The following is a 25,649-nucleotide window of genomic DNA, read 5'->3' as shown; positions in this document are numbered from 1 at the left end:
TAGATCTATCCATGTTGCTGCAAGCATCAAGAATTCACTCTTTTTTATGACTGAGTAATACTCCATTGCATATATATTCTACATTTTCTTTATCCATTCGTCTATTGATGGACATTGAGTTCTTTCCATAATTTGGCTATTCTAAAAAATGCTGCAGTAAACACATTTTTATTACCATACCATCTTCTGTGATTTTTCATTGCAAATATGCAACAATTGATTTTCATTTATAATTTAAATAGGATTTAAGAGAAACGATTTAAGTTTCATACTTTTAAGAATCAGAACTGGACTGAAATGCTGTTTCCCTACTGATTAGCTGAGCAATTTTGCACAACTTACCAAACCTACTCATGCACTCTGCTCCCTTATCTCTACAATATCAGCACAGACAATAATCAACTGTGCTGCAGATATAGCCGTGAAACAGGAGCAAAATTAAAAGGGCTAATTTCCACAAGTGCTCAGGGAGGATTATAACATGAACATGTTGACAGAGCTAACAACATGCAGTAAGTTGAAATGCCTAGGAAAAACAATGAGAAAAAAGAAACCTGAAGCGCTATGTGGGGAGAGGTGTCACAGACTGTCCTTACCCTTGAAGAATGGGGAAGAACATTAGGCATGTGACAGACAACAAATGATAATCAGTTAATTAATTTAATCTGGCTCACAGAGCAACCTAAACTTTGATGAAAAATAGACATCTCTCCTTTTAGCTGTTTCTTATTAAAATATCAGGTTGCTTTGTAAAATATACTTTAAAAATAACTAAGCTAAGCCTCTCACCAGCAAGCAAGCTTACCCATGGACTAAGTGGAAGGGTTTAGGGGCATATCTAGTTTGATCTCACATGAAATGAATGGAACATAATTGAGGATGTTCTTCAGCCACAGGGAACAAAAAGAAGACCATACCATCAGGTGTAGTGGTTATGAATATGAATTTTGGGTGTCCTGGGTTTGATTCTGGCTCTTCCACTCATAGCCATACAATCTCTGATAAGTACTTTAATATCTCTGAGCTCTTCACTTATGTAGTGGACATAAAAATACAAAACATTAAGCTTGTCTCAAGGATTATGATAGTGTGTGAAGTGCTTAGCTTAGTGTTTTGACTACAAATCCTTTTCTCCATATCCTTCAAAGTTAACTCTCAATAAGTGATACCTATTATTAATATAATACTGTGACATCATAAGCATATGGCCTTTGGACTCCATCAGATCTGGGTTCAAGTTCTGGCACCACCACCTTTTGATTAATGACCTTGGAAAGTTGTTTTTCTCTTTCATCTTTTTATTCATTTATTTTTAAACTTTCTTTTTGTTTATTTATTTATTTTTGGGAGAGAGAGAGAGAGATAGAAGATCTTAAGGAGGCTCCACATCCAGTGTAGAGTCTGATGCAGGACTCAATCTCATGATCCTGAGATCAAGACCTGAGTCAAAATCAAGAGTCAGATGCTCAACCAACTAAGCCACCTAGGCACCCCTCATTTTCATATTTAAAATGAGTATAATAATACAAATGTCTTTGGTGATGGTAGAGGTTAAATGAGATAATAAATGTAATGTATATCCAGTACATGAGAGGCATTCAACAGATGCCAGTCATTTTTATCACTTTCCCTAAAGAATAATATCTAAATTTTTACAATAGAATCCAAGGTCCTTCTAGTCTGGCCAAGCTCTTTCTCCAACCTCAGCTCTTAACATTCTCCTTCTATACTCTGCTTCTTCCTTTCTTCCTCCTCTGCTTTTCCTAACTCCTCTGTCTCCTACTTCATAACCTTCCACTCTTAGAACTGGGATTCTGATAAGGAAATAGCCCCCTTGAGATTCTAACCAAAGGATAAGAAAGTCCCAATGTCTGATCTTGGTAATTAGGTTATAACCTCTCTTATATCAAGGTTCATAGTCATCTTGGGGAGGGCTTGATCTCTTACAACAGTGAGACACTATCAACTTTTTCTCTTCCAGAAAAATTCTATTAATTTCTCTCTCTCTCTCTCTCTCTCTCTCTCTCACACACACACACACACACACACACACACACACTTGGTATTTGTCATTCTTCTCTGGCCTCATTATCTCTCTTGTCAGTATTTCATCTGCCACTACCTTAGCTGTTAGTAGTTCCCCAGCACTAGAGACAGGGGAGATTATGACAACCATGAGCATTAAATGTAATAACAACAGCTACAACTCAGTTTTAGCTGTTGTCTTGGAGAAATTTAGCCCGGTTTTCCATGTGAAATATCTTGATTTTTAAGGTTGATAACAAGTTTGAAAAAGAAAAAAGCACTATGCTGAAAAACATGCCTGAATTCACTCTGTGGTCCATCAGGTCGCAGTCTCTGCTCTGGGATATTCAGATAGCACTGCCAATGATTCTAATGTCCATTTTAGGGCTTACAAAAATGACGCCTGTGGACCTGACTATATTCGAAGTGCCTGGCACAGTGTCTGGCACATGGCAGACACACAATAAATATATATTGGATAAATGAGTCGTGCAGACATCCCCTTTCACAGTTAAATTTATTCACTGTTACTCAATCTAATGGTTGGCCAAACATTTTGGTTTCATTCTTAGACTAGTTCCTGTTAAAGGTCTGCTATTGGTGTTTCCCAGCTGTTAAACTACGCTATTTTTAGTACTTTGCTTTACAGTTTATTTCAAAATATGTTGGATGCATCCTGCTTGTGTCAGACCTGGTCATCACACTCCTTCAATTGCCTTGTCATCAGTATTGTTTTCTGGCTTCACACTTACTACAAGGTAACATTCCCAGTGCAGGGAAAATGCTTTTACTGTCTAAGGAATGAGAGGACCAATCTACCATTTATTTCTCCCACATCAGAGCATCTTCCTTAAAGTGTATAGAGAATGAAAATGGTTATTTTTACTATTTCACTCATTCATTCAAAGCTAAGCCATTGGGGGAAAAATTATTCAGAGTATAACTCTGTGCTTGGCACACAAAAAAAGAGAAGACCAAAAAATGACCTTTAATTTCAAGAAGCTTACAGTCAAGTAAAACAGACGGAAACAGCCTAGTACAATGTGTGCTGCAAGGAGAAGGAAGCACACAGGAGAGGCAGGATGGACAAGTGGTTAAGAGCATTGATTCTGGAGCAGACTCCCAGGTTCCAAATTTGGCTTCTCTACTTACCAGCTGTTTGAAGAAGTTACCTAACATCATTATGACTTGGGTTTTCCCGTGCGTAAAATGGGTGTAAGGGAATCTAGATTGTAGTTAAGATTTAAATGAATTAAAATGGGTAAAATTCTTAGACTAACTAGTACCTGGTATAAAGTAACTCAATAAATGTTATGTTACTACTACAAAAGGTGCACTTAACCTTATGTGTGTGGTTGGTGTGTGGCAGTAGCTAGGTAAAAAGAAAGAAAGATTTTCTTGAGGTACTTACAGATATAAGTCCTAAAGATTTCTTTCCTCAACAAATACTTACCAGGTATTTGCTCTGCACCAGACCCTAGAGGAATACATGTAAAACAGGGAAGGAAAACTTCCTAGGCAACAAGAACAGCAAGTTCAAAGCCATGAAGATGTGAGAGGTCAAGGCGTTCTTGGAAGTGCACATAGTTCAGTGTGAGGGAGAACAGGGCTAGAGTTGAAGTAGAGCAGAAGATAAGACAAAATGTAGACAGCCTTGTATATCACACTGAGAATTTGCTATTTATTCCACGGACATATGAGCCAAGGAAGGTTTTAAGTTCGGGAGTGACTGTGATCTTATTTGTGTACTTTACAACATTACTCTGGTGATAATATTAATCTGAGCAAACACAATGTTCTTTAGGAAGTGAGATCTCCCTCAAAACTCCTTACAAGAGAGGATGGTTTTCTATGCAAATCAAAACTAACGGAATTTTAAATAAGAACACTTACAAATTCTAAAGTGAAAGTGAGTTTTTCACATGTGATTAGAGCATGAGATATCATCTCAGAAAGAAACACCTGATAATCCACAAGACTCTCAGCATAAAATAACAATCCAAGCCTGGCCCTTCTGGACTAATCTCATATCCTTTTTGTGTCTCGTTCATTCATTTAATCAACATTTATTGTGCCAGACACTGCTCTAGACACCTGAGATACAACAGTAAACAACAATAACAAAAAGATTTCTGACCACTGGAAGATAGGCAGATAATAAACACTAAAGATAATAAGTTAATTACATGAAATATTAAAAGGAGATAAGTATTATTGAAATTTAAAAAATGAACCAGTGTAAAGAAACTGGGATTGTCCATTCATGATAGGAAACATAATAATACCATGATTTCAGCACAGATGAAAGGAACTGCAAAGCTGTCTGCAGTACAAAATCCTTGGTAAACTCTATAGTGGGTACAAAGTCCTCTCATGACACATGGGTCTAAGCTTCAGAAAGAGAGCTACCCCTGAAAAATTGCATCTGTGCACCCATATATATATATGAACAATTTATAAATGTGTGTATATATATTATATAAACCAAGATTTTTACAGCCTATGTAAGTTTGTTTTGAACAATGTGATATGGACAAGGCTTAAAATGGGCTGAGACATTTTCTCCCCATTACTTCCACAATAAACAATGCCAGTGTTTGGGGGTGGGGTGTATGTAAATGTGTGTGTGTGTGTGTGTGTGTGTGTGTGTGTGTTTTGGATAGCATCTCCTGCTTGGAACAGAGCCAGCCAGAGCCCTATTCTTCTACAACCTGTCTTGATAACAGCCCAACCCCACAGGAACCTCAATTAAAAAAAGAAAAATCACAAAAACAAACAAACCTCCTTCAACAACATAGTATCATGGAATGGTGTGTCCTTCCTCGCTAATCCACCCTTCATGTAGTACTGACTCCAAGGGAAGAATGCCACCTACCGAATCATCCGCACCAGTCAGTCGGTCCTGCAAAGTGCAACCCTTGACTCGCCCGGGGTTGGCTCCAAATCCCCTCCCTCTGATTATTCTCTGGCTTTAAAAAAAATTTGCCACTATTTGGGCTGTCAGGAAGTTATGCTCTCGGTGCAGATATCTGATAAACACTTCCACATATTGTAGCCTTCTCAATGGCAAAGCCAAATTTCAGGGTCCTCTCTCTTGCCTGCATTTTCCTTAATTGCTCTTTGACGTTTGGAATGCCCGTGTCTTTGCAGCCGCAGACAGCGGAAACTGCTGGTGCAAATTGTGCCGAGGCTGCTGACCTGCGGCTGCAGAAGCCAAGGAGGGCTACCCCAACACGCTAACGTTCAGGATTGCTCAAGAGGTCAGGCGGTGCTGGGGGCTTCCCAATGTGCACAGCCGCGGCACCCTGCGATGTGCAGCTCCAACCCGAGACCTCGGGAGTGGGGGCTGAGGGGCCGGGGGTGGGGAGTGGGAACGCGGTCCGGGGTCGGCGGGACCCCTCTGCAGTCTACTGAAAGCGAGGCAGTAATCACCGCAACTACCCGGTTCCGGCTGAGGTCGCCGCGACTGCGCCGCCGCACGCGCTGCCGCGTCGCCGTCCCCCGCGAGCGCAGCGCTGGCAGGGATGCGGCCGGGTGCGCGTGGGCTGGGCGGCTGGAGAGGCGCGCGACCATGCCCTAGAGGCCCCCGTTCGTGACACGGGCCGGTGAGCTCCTGCGGGCTGGGCCTGCCTGCCCGGAGTCGCAGGCTGGCAAGGTCAGTCGGTCGCCTCTTCCCCAGCAGATCTCTGCAAGCAGAGAAATACGGCGGGCCCTGCGCGCCGCAGTCCGAGGAAACCGCTAGGAGCGCCGCGGCCCGAGGACGGCGGCCGGGGGCGGGTCCCGGCGCGGGGCGCCCGGCGCGGAGGGGGCGGGCCCGAGGCGGGGCGGGCCGAGGCGCGGACCGGCAGTCGCCGCCGCAATCGCTTGCAGCCCGCGGTGCCGAGCACAGATGCGGTGCATGGCCCCGACGGGAGGCGCGCCGGCAGCCCGGCTCCCTGCCTGAGCGCGACAGCCGCCTCGGGCCCACGCGTCCTCGCCCCGCCGGCAGGCGTCCCGCGGACATGACCGCGTAGCCTCCTCCTGGGCTGGGATTTGAGGGAAAGTCTTCTTCATGGAAGCGATGTCCCCCCAGCAGGAGACTCTAGGGGGGCAGCCGGGGCGCTCCTCTTCTTTGACAGGCGTGTCTCGGATCGCGGGAGGCCCCGGCACCAAAAAGGTGAGGACGTTGAGCGGCGCCCTGCGCCCGCCGCAGCCGCCCCACTCCCCGCGCGCGCCCTCCGCGCCGCCACCGCCGCGCACGAGCCGGCTGCCTCGGGGATTAACGCTCGAGGCTCGCGGCCCGCAGGCGAGTTCTGGGACGTTCCCGCCTTCCCCGCCCTTACGGCGCCGCGGTCCCCCAAGTCACCCCGAGACCCCCGGGTTTCGCGTCCAGAGTTGCAAACGCTCTCGGAGCGGCCCGCACAGGCTTCCTCTCCCTGTCTTCATCCGCCGCGGGACCGGCGGCCGGGCTCCTCCTTCAGTCGGGGCGCGCGGGCGGACACTGGGGCCTCGCCTTTCCCCGGCACCCCCTCCCCCGAGGGCTCGGCCCTTGGGTCCCCCCCGAGGACCCCCGGGTGCTCACCGTCTGCGGACAGGGTCACCTCCCAGTCGTCAGGGCCCGTGGCGTCGGCCGGGACCGGCACCCGGCGCTGAGGAAGGTAGGCGGGCGGGCTGCGGCGCTCGGCTTCGCACCTGGACGCTGAGGCGCGGCCGCTCCGCGGTTTTTTTTCTGGTGGGGTGGGGCGGGGGAGGTTCCTGCGCCGACTGGGCGCTTCCGCCACGACTCCCGGGGCTAGGAGGTGGTGGTCAGCCTCGCAGGTGTGCTCGGGATGCTCACGGTCCATCCCGCAGGGGCACGGAGGTTTGGTGGAGCTGGAACCGGGCTGGGCGGGGCCGTGGACTGCGGTGGAGGGTCGCGGGGGCCGGGCACAGGAGCCTTCGCCCTGCGGGGTCCCCTGGTCCACCCAGGCCGCGGCGGGGTCGGAGAGGGGCCCGGGCGTGGGGCATGGGGCGCCGAGCGTGACCTGTCAGAGCCGGGAGCGGGGACGCTGGCGACAACTTGTAGCGTTCCGTCCGGGTGCACACGGCCGCGGTGCGGCGTGCTGTTGCGGACCGGGCCGGGCGTCTTGGAAAGGGTCCCCTGGGCCAGTGCACGTGGCCGAGAGCCGCCGGCCTCTGCAGTTCTGCTGTCTGCCGGCGGCATTTGGGGCTTTCTGGCCGTGTCCACTCCTCCTCCACCCATTCACCCACCCACCCCCTGACCTTCTGCTATTTGCCCCCCCCCCTTTTTTTTTTTGCCCTATATCCTGGTGGTGCCCCTCCAGTTTCTCTGGAAACAAATTGGGATTAGAGGGATCACCGAACTCTTCCCTAAGAAATGTCTGGAGGCGCCGCGTTTGTGTCATGAGAACCTGATGATGGTCCAGACCTCACAGCCTTTCATGCTTCTGCGCACCAGGATCCTGGGTTGGCGAGAGGTCATTTGAGGAGAGGTGAGATGGTGCTTGGAGTACAGAAGGGAATGGGCGCTCCACGGGATCTTGACCCTGTCGCGGGGCCACCTAGGGGTGCCCGTGTACTTGGTGATAGATGGGCTGAAGTGCTGGCCGGCCATTGATGTATTGAGGCTGTGGTGTGTCCTTGTCGCTTTTTCCCTTCTGAGATGAGATGCAGGGATAGCTCTGTGTGTGTGTGCGTGTGTGTGTGTGTGTGTGTGTGTGAGCGAGCAAGCGAGAGAGAGAGAATTCATCCAGCTAGCGCCACATTCGGGAAGGTAAATGAATGTTCAGAGTAATTGACACAGACTTGAAAGCATTTTTCTATTCCTGTAAATTTAAGGAATTGGGAAAAATCAAAGATTGATATTCCTGGGCAGTTCTCTTACTAAAGGAAATTAAGCATGCTGGCAAAGGAAATTTGAGTAGCTTGATCATTTATCAAGTAGTACTTGTCCAATAAATGAAAAATTGCCTCCCATCTTAAGCCATTGTCCTTAAGATGCTGTCCTTCATTATACATCTTAATGGGCTGTCACATTATCAAGTCTTTTCCTTCCTTTCTCCCTCTCTTCTTTCCCTCCTTCCTTCCTTCCCTTCTCTTTATCTCTTTCTTTCTTTCTTTCTTTTCAAAGGAAATAGATTTTGCCAATCTGGGCATTCTGTAGCTTTTTACTACCTTTGGGGTAAAGACGAGGTTGAAGAACTGCTTTCTTTTAATATTTTTTTAGATAAAAGTGCATCTCTCTCATTTTAAATATTAGCAGGCATGCCTTGATTTCAGACTTCCATATTAGGAATAGAAAGTAATTATAATAAAAAATATTTCCAAACTGTAGTTCATGGAATCATTGCCATTTACACTTTTACGGACACTAGTCTTCAGGTAAGCCAAATACTCAACAGACTCATCTTTATGTTCTGTTTTGCCCTTTTGGTGTTTGGTAGTTTTACTGAGTCATGAGACTTATTTCTTAAAAAGTCTACTGTGTGATTGTACTGTGTGTTATAGTGTTAATTACCAAGGTATAGATCAATGTTGTTTAAATTGCCAGTTACAATCAAAATTATAAAAAAATTAAATAGAAAAATAAATCCTAGCAAATGAGTAATAGTGAGAACAATTTTGTATTACTTCTTTTTCTCTGTTTCATATATGTATTTTGGTAGTGATATAAAACGTGTTGTTTTTTTTTTTTTCTGAATGATCTGAATTTTTAAAGACAAGTTTATTGGCCAGATCACTATATGGAGTCAGTTCATCTGGCTTTTAGTTCTAGTTCTATTACTATCTTGATGATCTTGAGGTAATCACTTGACCTGTTTCAGTTTCCTCATTTGTAAAATGGGAATCAGAGGGATAATGCTGCAGAAAGTGCTTTGAAAAGTATATAGATGACCATTACTTCTTTTTCTATGAAACAAGGTGATCCTTAATTAAAAAAAAAAAAAAAAAAGCAAAACAGTAGCATCTTTCAAGCTAGTCATGCTGAGAGACTGTTAATCCAGTGGTACCACCATTGCCTCTACTGTAGTTCATATTCCCAGAAATTACTGTTAAAGAGGCAATTGCATGCAATGTGGTGAAATTTGGAGTGCAATGACCCATGTTCAAATCTTCACTGTGTTGGTCCTATTTTTCTGACCATAACCTTAACCTTCAGTTTCCTATTTCTAAAATGAATGTAATAGTAGTACCTATCTATTCAAGATTGTTGGGAGTACTAAATGTGAAATTGAGTGAATACCGACATATAATATGCACTCAGTAAGTATTAGCTCTTACTGTTAGTAGTTTCTCCCATATTTGTGGTTCATACTGTTGTTCCACTTGTTCAAGCTAAAATCTGGGATTCATTTTTGACTCCTTCATTTCTTCACTCTACCACAACCGTCAGAAAGGCCGGTCAACTATTCACAACATAACTTTAATTTCTCCACTTCCTCTCTACTGCTGCCACTGTAGCCTAAGCCAGCCCACCACCATCTCTCACTTGTAACTTTCCAGAAACTCCCTAACTTGCTAACACTTTTCTTGCTCTTCCCTGGCCCAGTTTCCACTTAGCAGCACCAGAGTGATCTGTAAAAATGTAAACTGATCATATTGCTGTCTTCCTTAAAATCCTATAGTGACTTTCTGTCATACTTAGATAAAATTCAGATGCCTTTTCTTAGCCTTCTCTATTTCTCCCATCTTATCTACCTTTTCCACCTTGTGTATTCTCCAGCCACATGGGCCTTGGGTCTTCTGATTCACTCCTATTCTGAGGCCTTGGGTGTTGCTCTTCCCTCGGCTTCTCCCACAGGTCTTTGCAGTGTTGTCTCACTCATGTTCAGATGTCTGGTCCTCTCAGAGGGCTGTCCTGACTACCGAAGTGGAAGTTGCTGCCATCAGTCATGCTCCGTACCTCTGTTTTATTTTCATCTTAGCATTCATCCTTGCCTCTTTTTTTTTATTTACTTCTCATGTGAGCTGAACCCTTTGGCAGATTGTGAAAACCGTGAGAATTGGGATCTTATCTTCTGTATTGTTGAAGGCTGCCTCTCTAGTGCTTAAGACAGTGCATATGTGAGGTACTCAATAAACACTGGTTTGGTTATATAGCAGTGAACAGGACAGATATAGTCTGTGTTCAGAGTGTTTGATTTAGACCAGAATCAGCAAAAGGGCCAGATAGTAAATAATCTAGGTTTGTAGACCATAAGGTCTCTATTGCAACTACCTACTTTGCCCTAGTAGCTGTACCAACCACTGACAGTATGTAAATGACGGGCATAACTGTGTTCCAGTAAAACTGGATTTAGAAAAATAGGCAGTGTGGTCCCTGGCATATAGTTTGCCTACACCCTAGTTTAGAGCATTGCTGCTTACTAGAACTTTCTGTGCTGATGGTACTGCTCTTTATCTACAGTGTCCAGTCTGATAACCACTAGCTACATGTGGCTGTTGAGCCCTTGTCATGTGGCTGTATAAGTGAGGAACAAAAACATTTTGAACAGCTCCACTGAGGTATAATTGACATGCAGGAAACTGTATATATTTGAGGTCTAGAAATCTGTAAGCTTTGGCACATGTATACACTTACAAAACCATCGCAGTCAAGAGAATGAACATACTTATAATCTCCCAAAGTTTATGTCCCTTGCGAATCGCTTGGTTTATTCCCCATTCCTAGTCAACCATTCGTCTGTTTTCTGTCACTGTAGATTATTTTGCATTTTCAAGAATTATGTATCAATAGAATCATACTATGTATTTTTTTCTAACATCTTTAATTCAATATAATTATTTTAAGATTCATTCATGTTTTTGCATCCATCAGTGGTTCATTTCATAGCTGAGTAGTATTCCATCATGCAGAGAAGCCACAGTTTGTTTATCCATTCACCTATTAGTGGATATTTGGGTTGTTTCCAGGTTTTGGCTACTACACATAAAGTTGCTGTGAACATTCATGTATAAGTCTTTGTATGGACCTTTGCTTTCATATCTTTTGGGTAAACACTTAGAGGTTGAATGGCTGGGTCCTATTTTAGCCGTAAATTTAACTTTTTAAGAAACTACCCAGTTGTTTTCCAAAGTTGTTTTACATGCTTACCAACATTGTATAAGAGTCCAATTTCTCCACATCTTCACCCACACTTATTATCTTTTTGATTCTAGCCCTCTTAGAGGGAATAATATGGTATTTCACTGTGGCTTTGATTTGCATTTTCCTAATGACTCATGATGTTGAGCATCTTTTTATGTGCTTATTGTCCATGTGTTATGTTTAGTGAAGTTCCTATTCAAATATTTTGCCCAAATTTAGTTGGATTATTAGTTTTTATATTATTGAGTTTTGAGAGTTATTTATGTATTCTGATTCAAGTTCTTTATCATATACATGGTTTACAAATGTTTTCTCCCATTACGTGGCTGCTCATTTTATTCTTTTAACAGTGTTTTTCAAGGAACAGAGTTCTCAATTTTGATGAAATCCAATTCATCATTTTTTTCCTGTAATTTTACTTCATTATAGTTTATTTGAATATAAATTTAAGTTGCCACACGTGTCTATTGGATACTATACTGGACAGTACAGGTTGAGAGAAAGAGACAAAAGCAATAATAACAAAGATTAATAAATGGTGATAACTATTATTAAAAAAACAAACATGGAGATGGAGTTAGGCCACTCTGGCATTAAGGTTTCAGGGAAGGCCTCTTCTAAGTGAGGCTTTACTCTTTTATGAGTGAAAACAAGTTGCTATAAAAAGATTTCAAGAAGTAGGAACAATTATTCAAAGATCCTGTGGTAAGAGAGAACATGATATGTTGGAGGAGCCAGTGCGTAGAGGCTGTCTAAGAAGCTATTCTCATTATTTTGTAGCCACATTTAGTATTTTAACCTGAAACAGAATCACCTACCTGGTTCATCCACATTTATTCGCTAGTCAGATGATTTGATTATTTCTAGAAATCAGGATTTTCTGTCACTTAGGCTCTTCAGAATAATATACAATAGGTTTATATAGTAATTTCTAAAAATGTGGTTCTAAAAGATAATAGGAGCATATAGATAATGCTTCTGGATGATGCTGGAGAGAATTCTGGATTAATCCTTCTGGTTAATGCGTCCTTGAGGATATCCACATTTGGATAGAAGCATTTTTATAAAATGAAATGGAAGCACATATTATAGTAATTTCGATTAGGGATCATTTGTGTCATACTCAAGCACTCTGACCCTTTGGTCTCCATACTAGTTGAAAACTTCTTGAATAAGATGGTTGTTGGGATAGGGAAGAAAGACTTACAGGCACAGAAATGGGATTTTAAAATAGCTCCAACATTAAAATGTAGCAGCTGTTGTTGAACACTTCATTCTGTCTTGTCTTTCTGCATTCTCTGGGTCCAAATCTGTTTATAGCAGCTCATGGTAGATCACCCCCAAGAGCCAACTTTGGCCACATGTTGTGTGTCTTATGCTGGGGTTTGAATGAAACATCTTGGTGAGTAAGCTTTAGTTTTACTCTAGAATACTGGGAAAATATTGTGCCTGTGGATAAATCAATATTTTCCTGGATTCTTTCCTTGTGTTATTCACAAAGTGAATTGATAAAATCAGGTACATTATTTGTTTTGTCTCAGAGGAGTCTGAAATTACCAAAATCTGAATTAGATTCATCAGAAATCTCCTCTGTTATCACTGGTGTGATCCCCAAACTTGTGAGTGTACTTTGTTTCTTTGTCTGTAAAATGGTGGTGATAATCCATATCTTGTATAATTCACAAGTTGTTTCTTATGGGTCAGAAGAACAAAGTATATTCTGCACTCATAGGTACAGAAGCCAATTAGTTATCTTTTACCAGGTGAAAGGAGGTGTAAAGCAGTAAAGAGTTTTATTTCTTTGAATTTGATAAGAGAACATTTACATGCAAATGAATGGATGCTGTCTGTCTCATTCAGCTCAGGCTGCCATAACAGAATGCCCTAAATTGGATGGTTTAAACATCAGACATTGATGTCTTACAGTTCTGGAGGCTGTGGATTCCTATGATCAGGGCTGCCAGCCAGTTCAGTTTCTGCTTGAGGGTTCACTTGGCTTGTGGTTGGTGTCTTCTTTCTGTGTCTCTATGGGAGTGGGAGGAGAAGCAGGAAAAGGAGAAGAGAGGGAGAGAGGTAGAGAGGTAGAGATGGAGCTAGATACTTCTGTTCTCTTATAAAGGCACTAATCTCATCATAGGGGCCTCACTCTCATGACCTCATGCAAACCTAAATCACCTCCCAAAGACCCCACCTCCTAATACCATGCATTGGAAATTAGACCTTCAGCATATGAATTTGGGGGGCATAGACATCAGTCCATAATACTGTGCTTCAAAGTAGTCATCCTTGAAGGTAATAAATACCAAATAAGATAGAAACTTGAACAGAAAAGTAAGAATTTAATATTTATAATTTACAGGATAATAAAAAGAAATTTTAAAACCTCTTTAAGTGAATACCTAACTATATATAATACACATCAGTTATATGAGGTAAGTATTATTAAGTTATTTCTACAGAAAAGGGACTGAGCCCTGCGAAGGCCACATGTAATAAACAGTAAAGCTAGAATTTTGACCAGATCTTCCAACTCTATTTCTTTTTCTAACTAGATTATAGATGCTTTGTTACTATTTATAACATAAGGTATAATAGAGAGTAGGATTGAATTCCATATAACCAGCTGAGAAAAGCACATTTGAGAGGTTTTTCTCCTGAGAGGTAATTTTCTTCTTTGGAGAGCAGAATCTCTACTTTCTCCATCTACCATTGAATGATAGGTTCACAGCTGCCATTAGGTAAATTTTAGGTAACTGCCTTAGTCAGGGTTCTCCAGAGAAACAGATCAATGACAGTCCTGTGATCTGTCATCTGTAAGTTGAAGACCCAGGAAAGCTGGTCATTCAGTTCACCCCCAGCTTTTCCTGAGGAAAGATGAGATGAGATGTCCCAGCTCAACAGTGAGGCAGGAAAAAAGGGGCAAATTTCTCCTTCCTCCACTCTGTTCTGTGAAGGCCCTCAAGAGATTGACTGATGCCTACCCGCTTTGGGGAGGACCATCTGCCTTATTAAATCCAGTGATATAAATAGTAATGACATCCAGAAATACCTCACAGACACACCTAGAAATGTTTAATCTGGGCACCTTGTGGACAGCCATGTTGATCAATAAAATTAATCATCCCAGTAAATATTAACTAATAGTGACAATAAATGACACAATAATTGGTCTGATTACCTTGGAAATGTGTGACTTTTATGCCTTAGTATCTGTCATTTTCAGAAATTTTATATAAGGCACTCATCATACTTCTGGAGTTCCTTAGCGAGGTCTGCTTTCCAGGCTGATATGTCAGAAAGGCTGCTATCAGAAAGCTCAGCATCTTCTACAAACTTACAGAATTGTATTTCAGAGTTACATGTGGGTGCATTGAATTCTGTGCTCTCTGGACAGTCACATGTTTGGCACACCCCATTGAAACTCTCTCAATTCAGAAAACATTTTATGTCATGAATCCTGAGTGTAGGGAAAAACTCTTGTTTCCATAGTTATTTTTACTTACAATGTGAACACAACAGTGCGTCTTAACATGGCAAAAGAAAAATTAATTTATGACTCTAACATTCATGTGTTAGAATAATTTTTTTTAATCTTATTTATTTGACAGAGAGATACACTGAGAGAGGGAACATAAGCAGGGGGAGTGGGAGAAGGAGAAGCAGGCTTTCCGTGGAGCATGGAGCCCAATGTGGGGCTCCATCCTAGGACCCTGGGATCATGACCAGAGCTGAAGGCAAACGCTTAACAACTGAGCCACCAGGAACCCCTAAATTGTATTTTTTATAAAACAAAACTTAAGGACAACCTTATTTTTACACATTTGTATAAAAATTAATTATCAATTTAAAGTAAAATAGTTAAAATAGAGAACTGCAACTTAGAGACTGAAAATTCACAAGTCACAGATACTAAATAGTGCACTTGTTGCTCTTGGTTCCAAGTGAAGATGTCTGTGAAACAATCTGTCTCTCTGATTTCGCCATTGTCCCAGGTTATGACTCAGGGAAAGGTCTGCAGGACAAAAGGTGGACCATATTCAGAAGGCAGTTCCTGCCTCCCCTCCCCCACAGTGTTCCGTAGACTCGGAGAGGTGACACAGCTTGATGGCACCTACAGTAAAGGAGACTTCAGTAACTGAGGTGTCTGAATCTTTTCAAAGTTCTTATCTTGCCATCCAGGACTTGTGGCTGTTCTTTTCAAAGTAAAGACATCTTTAGAACAACTCAACAAAAATATGTGATTATAAAGCTTGCCTTCCTAGAAGGTATTAGTAGCTGAAAATATACTAGATTTCAATTTAAATGGCCACTAATAAGGTCTTGTAAACTAAAATATCACAGAAATAAATGGATATATAACTAACACAAAGTTTATGTATGTCTATGTATACGCACTTACACGTACATACACTTGTATACACAGTGCTTGAAGAAATGTATGTGTATTTTGTTACTGTGATTCATTGGAGTTTCATGACTAGTACCTCTCTCATCCCCAGAGCATTTGGCAAAAACCTCTGTTATGGACTGAATGTGCCCTCTCTGCAAACTCATGCTGAAGTCCTGATGCCCTGGGTTAGATGAGGCCATGAGGGCAGAATCCCCATTGTCAGATTAGTGCCCTTAAAAGAGACCAGAGAGCTTACTTGCTCTTCTGTCTCTATCCCCCATGTGAGGAGGATACAGCTGGCAGGCAGCTGGCTACAGATGCGAAAGAAGGTCTCACCAAGAACTGAATGTGCTGCCACCTTAACTTTGGACTTGCCAGCCTCCAAAACTGTGAATACCAGGTGTCTAGATGTCTGTGGTTTGGTTTGCACAGTCTGTTTCTTATGGTAGCCGGGGCGCACTACCTCTGAAAGACAGTTTCATCGAGGGGAAAGCTTGCTGTCCCACTTGGTATCTTAAATGTCGGAGATCTCAGGGCCTGTGCGCACAGAGCCCGCAGGCTAGATGCTCAGTTTGGTACTGGCAACGGCAGCCATTTCTGAAGCAGCTTTGGATGGGGGTGAGGGTTAGCCTTTGTTTACTTACAGAGAATTTAGCTTCAGTGTGGGAGGCTTGAAAGGGAGCAGAGGAAACTGCCTTCTGTCAGCCACCAATAACGGGGCTTGCAGGCAACACAGCCCAGTTTATTTTATAATTTTGTTTCAGTCTGAATTTCTTTATCTAGGACAAGTTTAGATTAGGAACATCCGACCAACAGCAGAAACAGTCCTATCAGCACTGTGTGTTGGTGGCGTGCTGAGCAGCCTTGACCTCTTTTTGACAGACAGCTGTCACATGGCACAACTGAAAGGTAAAACCTATTTCTGGATGTTTGGTCACTTGTGTGCGGACTCTGAAAATGGAACTCGTGTGTGCCCACATCAGCTCACATTTCAAAGATGTGGAAAACCCAGCTGCTCTGTGGCCTTTTGCTTTCCTTGTGTACCTGGATCCTAATTTATACCTAGGAGAGAATCTGTATTTCCTCTTCTACCCCTACATTGACCCTCTGAAACCTCAGCTTTGGCAGTAGTTTTTGCTAGGTTGGACTACATCTGAATCGGGATAGATGTGGGCCTGTTTTGCATTCCCATTTTATACATTGGTTTTTACCCTATGGCTCCTGAGTTTGATGATCATACCCTTCCCCTCTGCATGAGGAAGGCGAGAGGGTGCTGCAAGGCAGAGCTTCCCAACCATTAGAGATGTCTCTGCTACAGTCACCCCCTCAGCTGCTAGTCAGGTAGGCAGCTACCAGGGCAGCCAGAGAGCCTCTGTTTAGCAGAGTGTGCCGTGGATGTGTAAATCCCATCGCCTTGTGTAGGCCATGATGAGAGTAATGTTATGAAGCCCCACCTTGTAAGGGATAATTAGGGACAGGGCGTTGGTGATTGTCCCTGTCTACTCCAGGGTGCTGCTGAAAAGGAATCGTGACCAGACATTGAAACTGGGCACTTTGCCAAAGAAGGAAGTCCAGCCAACTTCAAGGCCCACAGTGATACTCCAGAAGCCTGCGCAGGTCAGGTGGAGACAGAGGAACAAAGCATAACATATAAGGGCAAGTCTGCTCTCCTCGTGTTTGTTTGTGGTCCGTACTTATGCGTTCCAGAGCCTCACTCCATATGTCACACTACTGTGGTGTTTTCCACATAATCTTACTCTGTTCTTTGAGCTAGGTCGGATGGCTCTGTCATCTCACAGAGAGGGTTCAGAAGTGAAGTGCTAGAACCAGGGTGCAGAATTTAGGTCCAGGGCCTCCTAGCCCAGTGCCCGTTCTCCTATGTTACATAGATTCTTGTGTTTATTGTTTTATTTCAAAACGGTTATCTTATAGAAGAAAGACAGACAAAAGTAAAAACATTTCTTTCTTAATCTCAGAAAAGAATTTATATCCTTCTAGTACAGTCTGGTGTGATGACATTTGTGTTAAGGAAATGCCCAAATTGATTCTAGATGGGACGATTGTGAGGAAATAGAAGATCAGACACATCCCAGACCAAAGTGACAGTAGTGAGAAGCTTCAGCTCACCCGGTGGCTGAAACTTGGTTGTGACAATAGGGTGCAGAAGGAAGGTGCAAGGCTAAAACTAATTTTCTTGTTTCCTTGCAGAGCCAGTGTCCCTGAAGTATGTCTCCACAAATTAAATACTGCAGATGTTTCAGGAAGACAAGAAAGAAACAGCTTATTGCTTACAAAATTGTATAGACTAGCCACAAAAGGATTAACGGTTAAATTTGAATAAGCTATTTGTAAATTTGATTAATTTTTTTTTCTAGCCTTGAAACTTGAATTCTATAAAAGCTTTCCTCAAAACCCTCATTTTAATGCTATTCTAATTTTAAATGTTTGGAAGTGACTTCAGTACAGTTTATTTAAATTCAGCTGAAATGCTTAGATGTTTTTCTTCATGAAGTGATTGTAATAGAAGAAAGTATGAAAAATTGCAGTGCACCTGACTTAAATCTTTTATGCTTTTCCTTTCATTTGATAGGCACTCGTTTCCTATAATCTCTTAAAATTAGGAATGACCAGATACAGAATGATTCAGAGGTTCCAAAAATAGTACTGTATCTTTTGGTTAATATGAAGTTAATTTCTAATGAGAGACTACCTACAGGTTGTTATGTAAACAGTGTTTTCTGAGTTGAAAATACAAGACAAAAAATATTTTTCTTCAGTTACCTGTCTACAGTTTCGTTTTCCTACATAGGCACACTCGTATCACCACCTTAAACTCTCAGATATGAGCAGTGTTAATTCACTGACTTAATCCACTGCTACTGAAAATTTACTGTGTGAAAATGGTGAGTCTAGGCCACAGGCGAGGATTGATGGGGATATTACCTAGACCTCTGAGGAATTCAAATGGGGAGCCACACACACATTCATACAAAAACATCATGGACAAAAAGCAAATAATGTTCATTTACTTGTATTGTACCACGATGATTATTATACACATAAAGAAAATTATGACTCTTGGCTATGAGCCAGTTTTCTGGGATGGAACCCAGTGGTTTTGTAGTTTGGTATTTAGCTCTTTATTTTTCTTTTTCACAGCTTTACTGAGATATAATTCACATAGCATGGTATATTCAGAGACTTGTGCATCTGTTGTCACAGTCAATTTCAGAATATTTTCATTACCCAAAAAGAAATGCCACACCCCTTCATTATCATGTCCCAGTCACCTTATCACCCCAAACTCTGGGCAAACACTAATCTGCTTTAAGTTTCTGTAGACTTGTTCACTCTGAATGTTTCATGTAAATGGGACCATAATAACATGCAGTCCTTTGGGACTGGCTTCTTTTAATAAGCACAATGTTTTCAAGATTCATCAGTGTTGTTACACATGTAACAACATGTCAGTGTGTCTTTTATGGCCAAGTAATTCTCCATTGTCTGGATATACCACAATGTGTTTGTTCATTCATCAGTTGATGGACATTGGGCTTGTTTTCTACTTTTTAACTCTTATAAATCATGCTGCTGTGAACATTCACGTGCATGTTTTTCTCTGGACATGTGTTAATTTTTCTTGTTTATGTACCTGGGAAGGAATGTAGGATCCTATGTAACTCTGTGTTTAGTAATTTGCAGAACTTCTGATCTAGGTCCCAAAGTGACAGCACCATTCGACATTCCCACTAGCAGTTTATGAGAGTTGAGTCAATCTGCGTCTTTGCTGGCACTTCCTGTGTCTTTTTTATTATCGTCATCCTGATGAGTATAAAGTCACATTTCCTGGTTTTGGTTTGCATTTCCCTGATGGCTAATGATGTTGAGCATCTTCTCTTGTGCTTATTGGCCACCTGTATGTCTTCTTTAGAGAACTGTCCATTCAGAACCTTTGCCCATTTAAAATCTGGCTTATTGGGATGCCTGGGTGGCTCAGTTGGTTAAGCAGCTGCCTTCGGCTCAGGTCATGATCCCAGCGTCCTGGGATCGAGTCCCACATCGGGCTCCTTGCTCAGCAGGGAGCCTGCTTCTCCCTCTGCCTCTGCCTGCCATTCTGTCTGCCTGTGCTCGCTCTCTCCCCCCCTCTCTCTCGGATAAATAAATAAAATCTTTAAAAAATAAATAAATAAATAAATAAATAAAATAAAATCTGGCTTATTTATCTTTATTTAATTGCGACAATTCAACAGTAATTCTTTCTGTACAAATATTTTATCAGATCGATGATTTACAGGAATTTTCTTCTATTCTGTGGGTTTTCTTTTTACTTTCCTAATAGCACCCTTTGAAGCATAGAAGTTTTTAATCTTGACTGAGTCCAATTTATATGTTTTTCTTTTTTTTTTTTTAAAGATTTTATTTATTTATTTGTCAGAGAGAGAGCGAGTGAGAGCAAGCACAGGCAGACAGAGTGGAAGGCAGAGTCAGAGGGAGAAGCAGGCTCCCTGCGGAGCAAGGAGCCTGATGTGGGACTCGATCCCAGGACGCTGGGATCATGACCTGAGCTGAAGGCAGCTGCTTAACCAACTGAGCCACCCAGGCGTCCCCAATTTATATGTTTTTCTTTTGTTGCTTGTGCTTTTGGTGTCATATCTAAGAAACCACTGCCTACTCCAAGGTCACAAATGGTCTGCCTGTGTTTTTTTTTCTAATTTTTTAAAAATTTCAGATCTTGCTTTTAGATCTTTGATTCGTGTTGAGTTAATTTTTATATATGGTATGAGATAGGAGTACAACTTCATTCTTTTGCATGTTGATATCCAGGTGTCCCTGCACCATTTGTTGGCAGGTAATTAACTTTAATCATCAAATGTTTACCTGTAGTTCAAAGTGGTAAATGAGCACTATGTTAGAAGACGTAGTCTGCAGTATACAAGGATGACTCTTCCCCATCCAGTTCCATAGCAATGCTTACATTTCCTTAATAACAGCATTCCAGTGGAGCCCCTGAAAGGTTTGTATGGGGACAGTGATACAGATATGGAGGATAGTGGATTTTAAAATTCACATACACCTTCACTTACTGAGTATATAGTTTGTACCGGGCATCGTACTAGGCTTTGGGAATACAAAGAGATGCTTACTATAGAGCAGAATTCCAGTAAATAACTGTTAAAGGACTGGAGAAAGTTGGAAAGAAGTTACAGTCCCTGCTCTTTAGAAATGGGCAGATAGATAAATAATATAATATGAAATGCTATAACTGAGCCATAATATGCGAAGCAAGTTTGGAACACAGGGAATTGAACATATAATGAATATAACTGATTAAAGAAGAGTCAAAGTGGAAAGCAACTTGGGAATTAGCTGGTAATATTCCAGCAATTTTGCCATTATTGAAATATTTTTTAAAAATTAATTACAGGCATTCGGTTCTCATTTTCAATTATGACCTCTGTTTTACTTCTTGGCAGAATAGGACTTTGCCTTTATTACTGAATGTAACTGCAGAAGAGACAGCTTAGAAAATCCAAGATCTAATGACTTTCTTCTGTTCATCTTATACTTCCCTAATAAACTGCTGTTAGTAAAAACACAGCCATTTTTAAAATGTAATCACATTTATTCCCTTTTACAACTTCTTCCAGGGTCCTCTTTATCTTTCCCAATTGGAAATGGAGGGGTAAATAAATGCTACTTCATGTTTGTTTTTAGCTCATATAAAACTCTTGTTTAGTTTTTTGGGCCCTTGAAGACTAGGTAAGTGGTGCAATATCAAGAAAATCATTACCTAAAGTTTAATGCAATTAATTATTTAACCTATTATGTAGTTTGTCAATTTAGGAAAAAATAGATTACTAGGGCACCTGGGTGGCTCAGTTAAGCATTGCATTCTTGATTGGCTCAGGTCATGGTCTCAGGGTTGTGTGATCGAGCCCTGCATCGGGTTCCGCACTAAGCATGGAGCCTGCTTGAGGTTCTCTCTCTCCCTTTCCCTTTGCCCCTCTCCCTTTTCTTCCTCCTCTTTCCCTCTCTTAAAAAAAAAAAGAAAAAGAAAAAAGAAGAAGAAAAATAGATGACCTCTTTAAGAATATTCAATTCTAGAATGGCATCTAGTATTTGTGGGGTCATCTAGCTGTGAACATCAAGTATGTCAAGTATGTGGGCATTCTGAAAATTCATACTGTACGTTGTGATTTTTAAGCTAACAACAACAACAACAAAAAACCACTGTTTTAAACCTAGCCTCTGTTCCCTGTGAGGCAAAGAATCATAGTTTTTACTGTCATTGAACAACTGAAATGTGTTGGTGCTAGTATAGGCATAGCCTCAACCTGCCCTGACAAGCTTACACGATAATCTATTTGTAGAGGAATCAATAGTCTCTTTCTATTTTCAGGTATTGTATTTCACACAGTTGTTATAAACAAAAATGAAAATCCAAGTCTTTATTGCCTGAGAACAGATTCTTTGATAGATACGTGAATTTGTTTTGAAGTCACCATTGCCCCTTTGTTTTGCTATGCTTTTGAACAAAAGAAAGAGTTCTGAATAATTTTAATGAATTGACACCTAAATCTGTTATTAAGCTCCTATTATATTGCCCATGCTTAATACTTCTTTTTCTTTTTCTTTTCTTTTCTTTTTTCTTTTTTTTTTTTTTTTTGAGAGAGAGAGAGACAAAAAGCACTGGGGGGAGGAGTGGAAGCAGGGGTAGAGGCAGAGACAGAATCTTAAGCCGGCTCCACACACGGTAGGGAGCCCAGCACAGGGCTTGATCTCACCACCCTGAGATCATGACCTGAGCTGAAATCAAGAGTCTGAAGCTTAACCACCAAACCACCCAGGTGCTGCTAAGACTTCTAATTACTTACAAGAAGAATGAATCCTGTGAATATTAAATTGGCACATATAATGTTTATTTTTTAGCATATCTAGGGTAAATCTTTGGTGGACATTTAACATGAGACAATCAGAAATAGAAGGGATGTAAGAGACTGTGCAGTCCAAATTTTCTAATTTTCTAGATTAGAAAATGAAAGTCCAGAGAAGTGACTGAACTGCATTGGATTGCATATCTCAATAGTAGTGAGACTTACTACAAACAGTAGGATCTCAAATAAAAATAACATTCTTCCAGTTGTTTGATTACATTCTGTTGCCCGTGAATCCTCTAGATGAGGTAGATGCACTCTACATTTGACTCCTCGTACGTCTGATAATTTTGTAACTAAGGAAACATGGTCTAATTACTGTGGATATGGACCCCTGCGTTAGGTGTCCATGAGAAACTCCTATTTTAAAAGCACTTTTACAGAAGAAGATTGGTCACCCTTATTTGATCATTCATTCTCATGTTTAACAGCCAAGGCTCTCAGGAAGATTTCTTTATGTCAAAGGTTTCAACCCATGAATCCCTAAGGAATCCATGTTATGCAGATCTCTGAACCCCTTGAAATTATGTGTGCAATGTAATTCACAGCTTTTTAAGATTTTTCAGAGAACCACTACCCAAGATCAATGTGGTTTCTCAGTCTACATTTTAGCAACAATTCTTTTTGTGTTCTCTTCCTTGGAAGACACTTTCTATCATCCATATTATGACCTGGCATTAATTTGAAGATTATTTCTCCTTCCAAATGAAGAACTTCAGATCATACTAACTTTTCTCACAGACTCTTCTTTCCCCAACACTTTCAATCCTATTTTGAACATTTCTTTTGAACATTTCTAAATTCTTTGCAAACCTGAAAGGCGAGGAGTGCAGAATTGGAAATCCTGTATGAATGAAGCTTCAGTGAGGTGCTTGGTATCAGAGGGTTAGAGGCCACAGAAGCAAGGCTGCTGAGATAGATCCAGGAATGTGGTTCCACTAAGGTAGACTAGGCACACCCTAGTCTAGCTCAAAATGGAGGATAAGGAGCCCAGTAAGACTTAAAGGATTCAGCACCTTTCAAAGTTCAAAGCATAGTAAATAGATGCTGAAAAAAGGGAGTTCAAAGGATTGGAGGTAGGAATCTAGCCCAGATCCAAAAGTGAAACAGAATCCTCCGAATATGTCCCTGTGAACAAATCGCCATCTTTCTGAGGAAAATCAGTCTTTCACTGTTGAGACTCTTCACATGGGGACAGGCCACTGGACCTTGCAGTGCAAGTACTTGTCTCCCAGATTTTCCTTCCTCCCCCTGCCCCCTCTGCAGTCACTCACACTAGCCTCAGAATGGTGGATCAGGAGAGTTATGTTCCCGAGAGATGTGAGTAATGGCAGCAGTGGCAAGGAGCTGGCAATCTGTAATATAGAACGTAGATTACCAAAATCACAGACTTTTCTGGGAATCTGATGAAAACTATGGGATTTCTCTCCAGAAAGAAGGCATAAGGACCCATCGTGTAAACAAGAAAGGTATACAATTTAACCTTCCCTAAAACTTATTCCTGGTGAATCATTCCTGTTTGAGAAGTATGGTATTGTCTATTTCCCACCCATTTACTTCCTATCTTTTATTCATGGTTTATGTAATTGTGTCCATTGCTCTCTGAGCGATACTAAGGAGGTTTGAGCATATAGTTTCCACATGTGAGCCTAAAGATTAAGGTGGGGACAGCAACACTGAGGCAGGACGGTAACTGTGGAAAGATCCTGAGGACATGGTGAATCAGGGGGATAGGAATTATACCAAAGAAGTCCAGTATCCCTTTCTCACTAGATGATTATTCCCCTGTTCCTGTGCTAGGATCTAGGTTTGATTTTACTAGAAATAGTCCCTTTATGAATAATGTAATGAGGTATACTGATCCTGAACCAGTTAGTTTTCTGTGCCTCCTCCTAAAGCAGCACCCAGTTCCCCAGATGGCTGGCCTAGGCCCTCTGGCGGCAGGGGAGGCAGGGGAGACCTCTGGCCAGGATTAGGTGAGAGAATAGAGCAGGAAGAACGGCCACAGCCTGGACATCACTCCTGCCCGTTAAGGAGCAAATTGCTGGTTTCACTCATTAGTTTCCAGCGGCAGGCCCACTGACTCTGTCTAGAATTGTTAAATATGTAAGACTGAATGTAGAGAGTGATTATCTGGATCATCTGAGTTGAATAATTCTCCATTTACCAAAAATTATATAAATACTGTCTGAAACAAAGTTCTTGAATTATAGTTAAGCCTATGTTTATATACCACTAAGAATAAGGAAACAAAAATGGTCTTTTTGTCTTTTTTTTTTTTTTAAGTTACAGCCAAAAAAAAAATCTGTTTGAAAGATGGGATCCCTAAATGTGTAAATATTTAAGTGTATTAAATGTGTAAGAATCTAGTTTCTTTTGCTGTAATGGTTTTATTTTTTTCTTTTTTCTCCCTTTACTTGATCTCTTCAAATCCTGACTTTCCTTGAGGCCTAGTTTGGGGCCTGTCCTGCCTATGAAAAAGAGACAATAGAGCTACTCAGATGGCATTTTGGAGTATAAATGAGATTATCCAGTCCTGCCTCTGGCAGAGGGGCTGGAACATAGTAAGCAATTTATCTATTAGCTACAGTTGATGCTAATAGGATGCTAATGGCTACTTTTCCCAAATACTCTGATCAACATTTAGCTTCCTCACTCTATGGCCATAAAAAATATTTAAAGCCTTACCACTTTCTGACACTTACTATCCTAATTACAATTTTATGTTATCTCTACAGTGAGATTGCAGACTCTGAGAGGCAAGGGCAGGCAATACAAAATTTGCTGAATTGGTTTCAAAATTGGCACTTACTTGCTTTACAAGTCACATGGTCTTCATTTTGCTTATTTATTTTTTTTCTCAACAGAAAATGAAAACACTTGCAGAAAGGAGGAGGAGTGCCCCATCTCTTATCCTGGATAAAGCCCTACAAAAAAGGCCCAGTACCAAGTAAGTGAATAGCCTTGTTTTACACATTTGGTATGTGCTGTTGTTTTTTATATAAGGTTTTTTGTTTTTTATCAGCACCAAAATTCTCTGTTTAATAATAGAAGACACGACTTCTGTGCTGTTATTTGATAAAGTGTGTATTTTATGTGACTCATAAAACCTTTTAGAGCTGGTCTATATGATCAGTTGCTTTAAAACTAATTTAAAAATCTTCATCTCTTAGTACACAAATGTGCAGGCTCTGCATATTGTTGAAGTTTATTTATAGAAACAAGTAGCAAT

General features: G+C 41.4%; 1 protein-coding gene across 4 annotated transcripts in view; it reads left to right on the top strand.

Moving 5' to 3' along the window:
* Positions 1-5,570: 5,570 nt before the first annotated feature.
* ARHGAP20 (Rho GTPase activating protein 20) overlaps positions 5,571-25,649 on the top strand; it is a 134,699-nt gene continuing 114,620 nt past the window's right edge. Inside the window, exons 1-3 of one of the 4 annotated variants that reach the window (XM_013054811.1) lie at positions 6,094-6,181; positions 7,329-7,496; positions 25,285-25,367. In XM_013054811.1, coding sequence (XP_012910265.1) covers positions 25,288-25,367 — 80 coding nt within the window. In that variant the 5' untranslated portion in view covers positions 6,094-6,181; positions 7,329-7,496; positions 25,285-25,287. Of the gene's footprint in view, positions 5,681-5,840; positions 6,182-6,291; positions 6,663-7,328; positions 7,497-25,284; positions 25,368-25,649 lie in introns of those variants that run through there. The other 3 variants (XM_004749769.3, XM_004749768.3, XM_004749771.3) reach the window with 3 other exon arrangements.

The sequence above is a fragment of the Mustela putorius genome, unplaced genomic scaffold (genome assembly GCF_011764305.1).
Source record: "Mustela putorius furo isolate JIRA1106 unplaced genomic scaffold, ASM1176430v1.1 tig00000198_pilon_pilon_pilon, whole genome shotgun sequence".
NCBI classification, from domain to species: domain Eukaryota; kingdom Metazoa; phylum Chordata; class Mammalia; order Carnivora; family Mustelidae; genus Mustela; species Mustela putorius.
The sequence above is the reverse complement of the archived record's forward strand: the minus strand, read 5'-3'. Positions and strand labels throughout refer to the sequence as shown.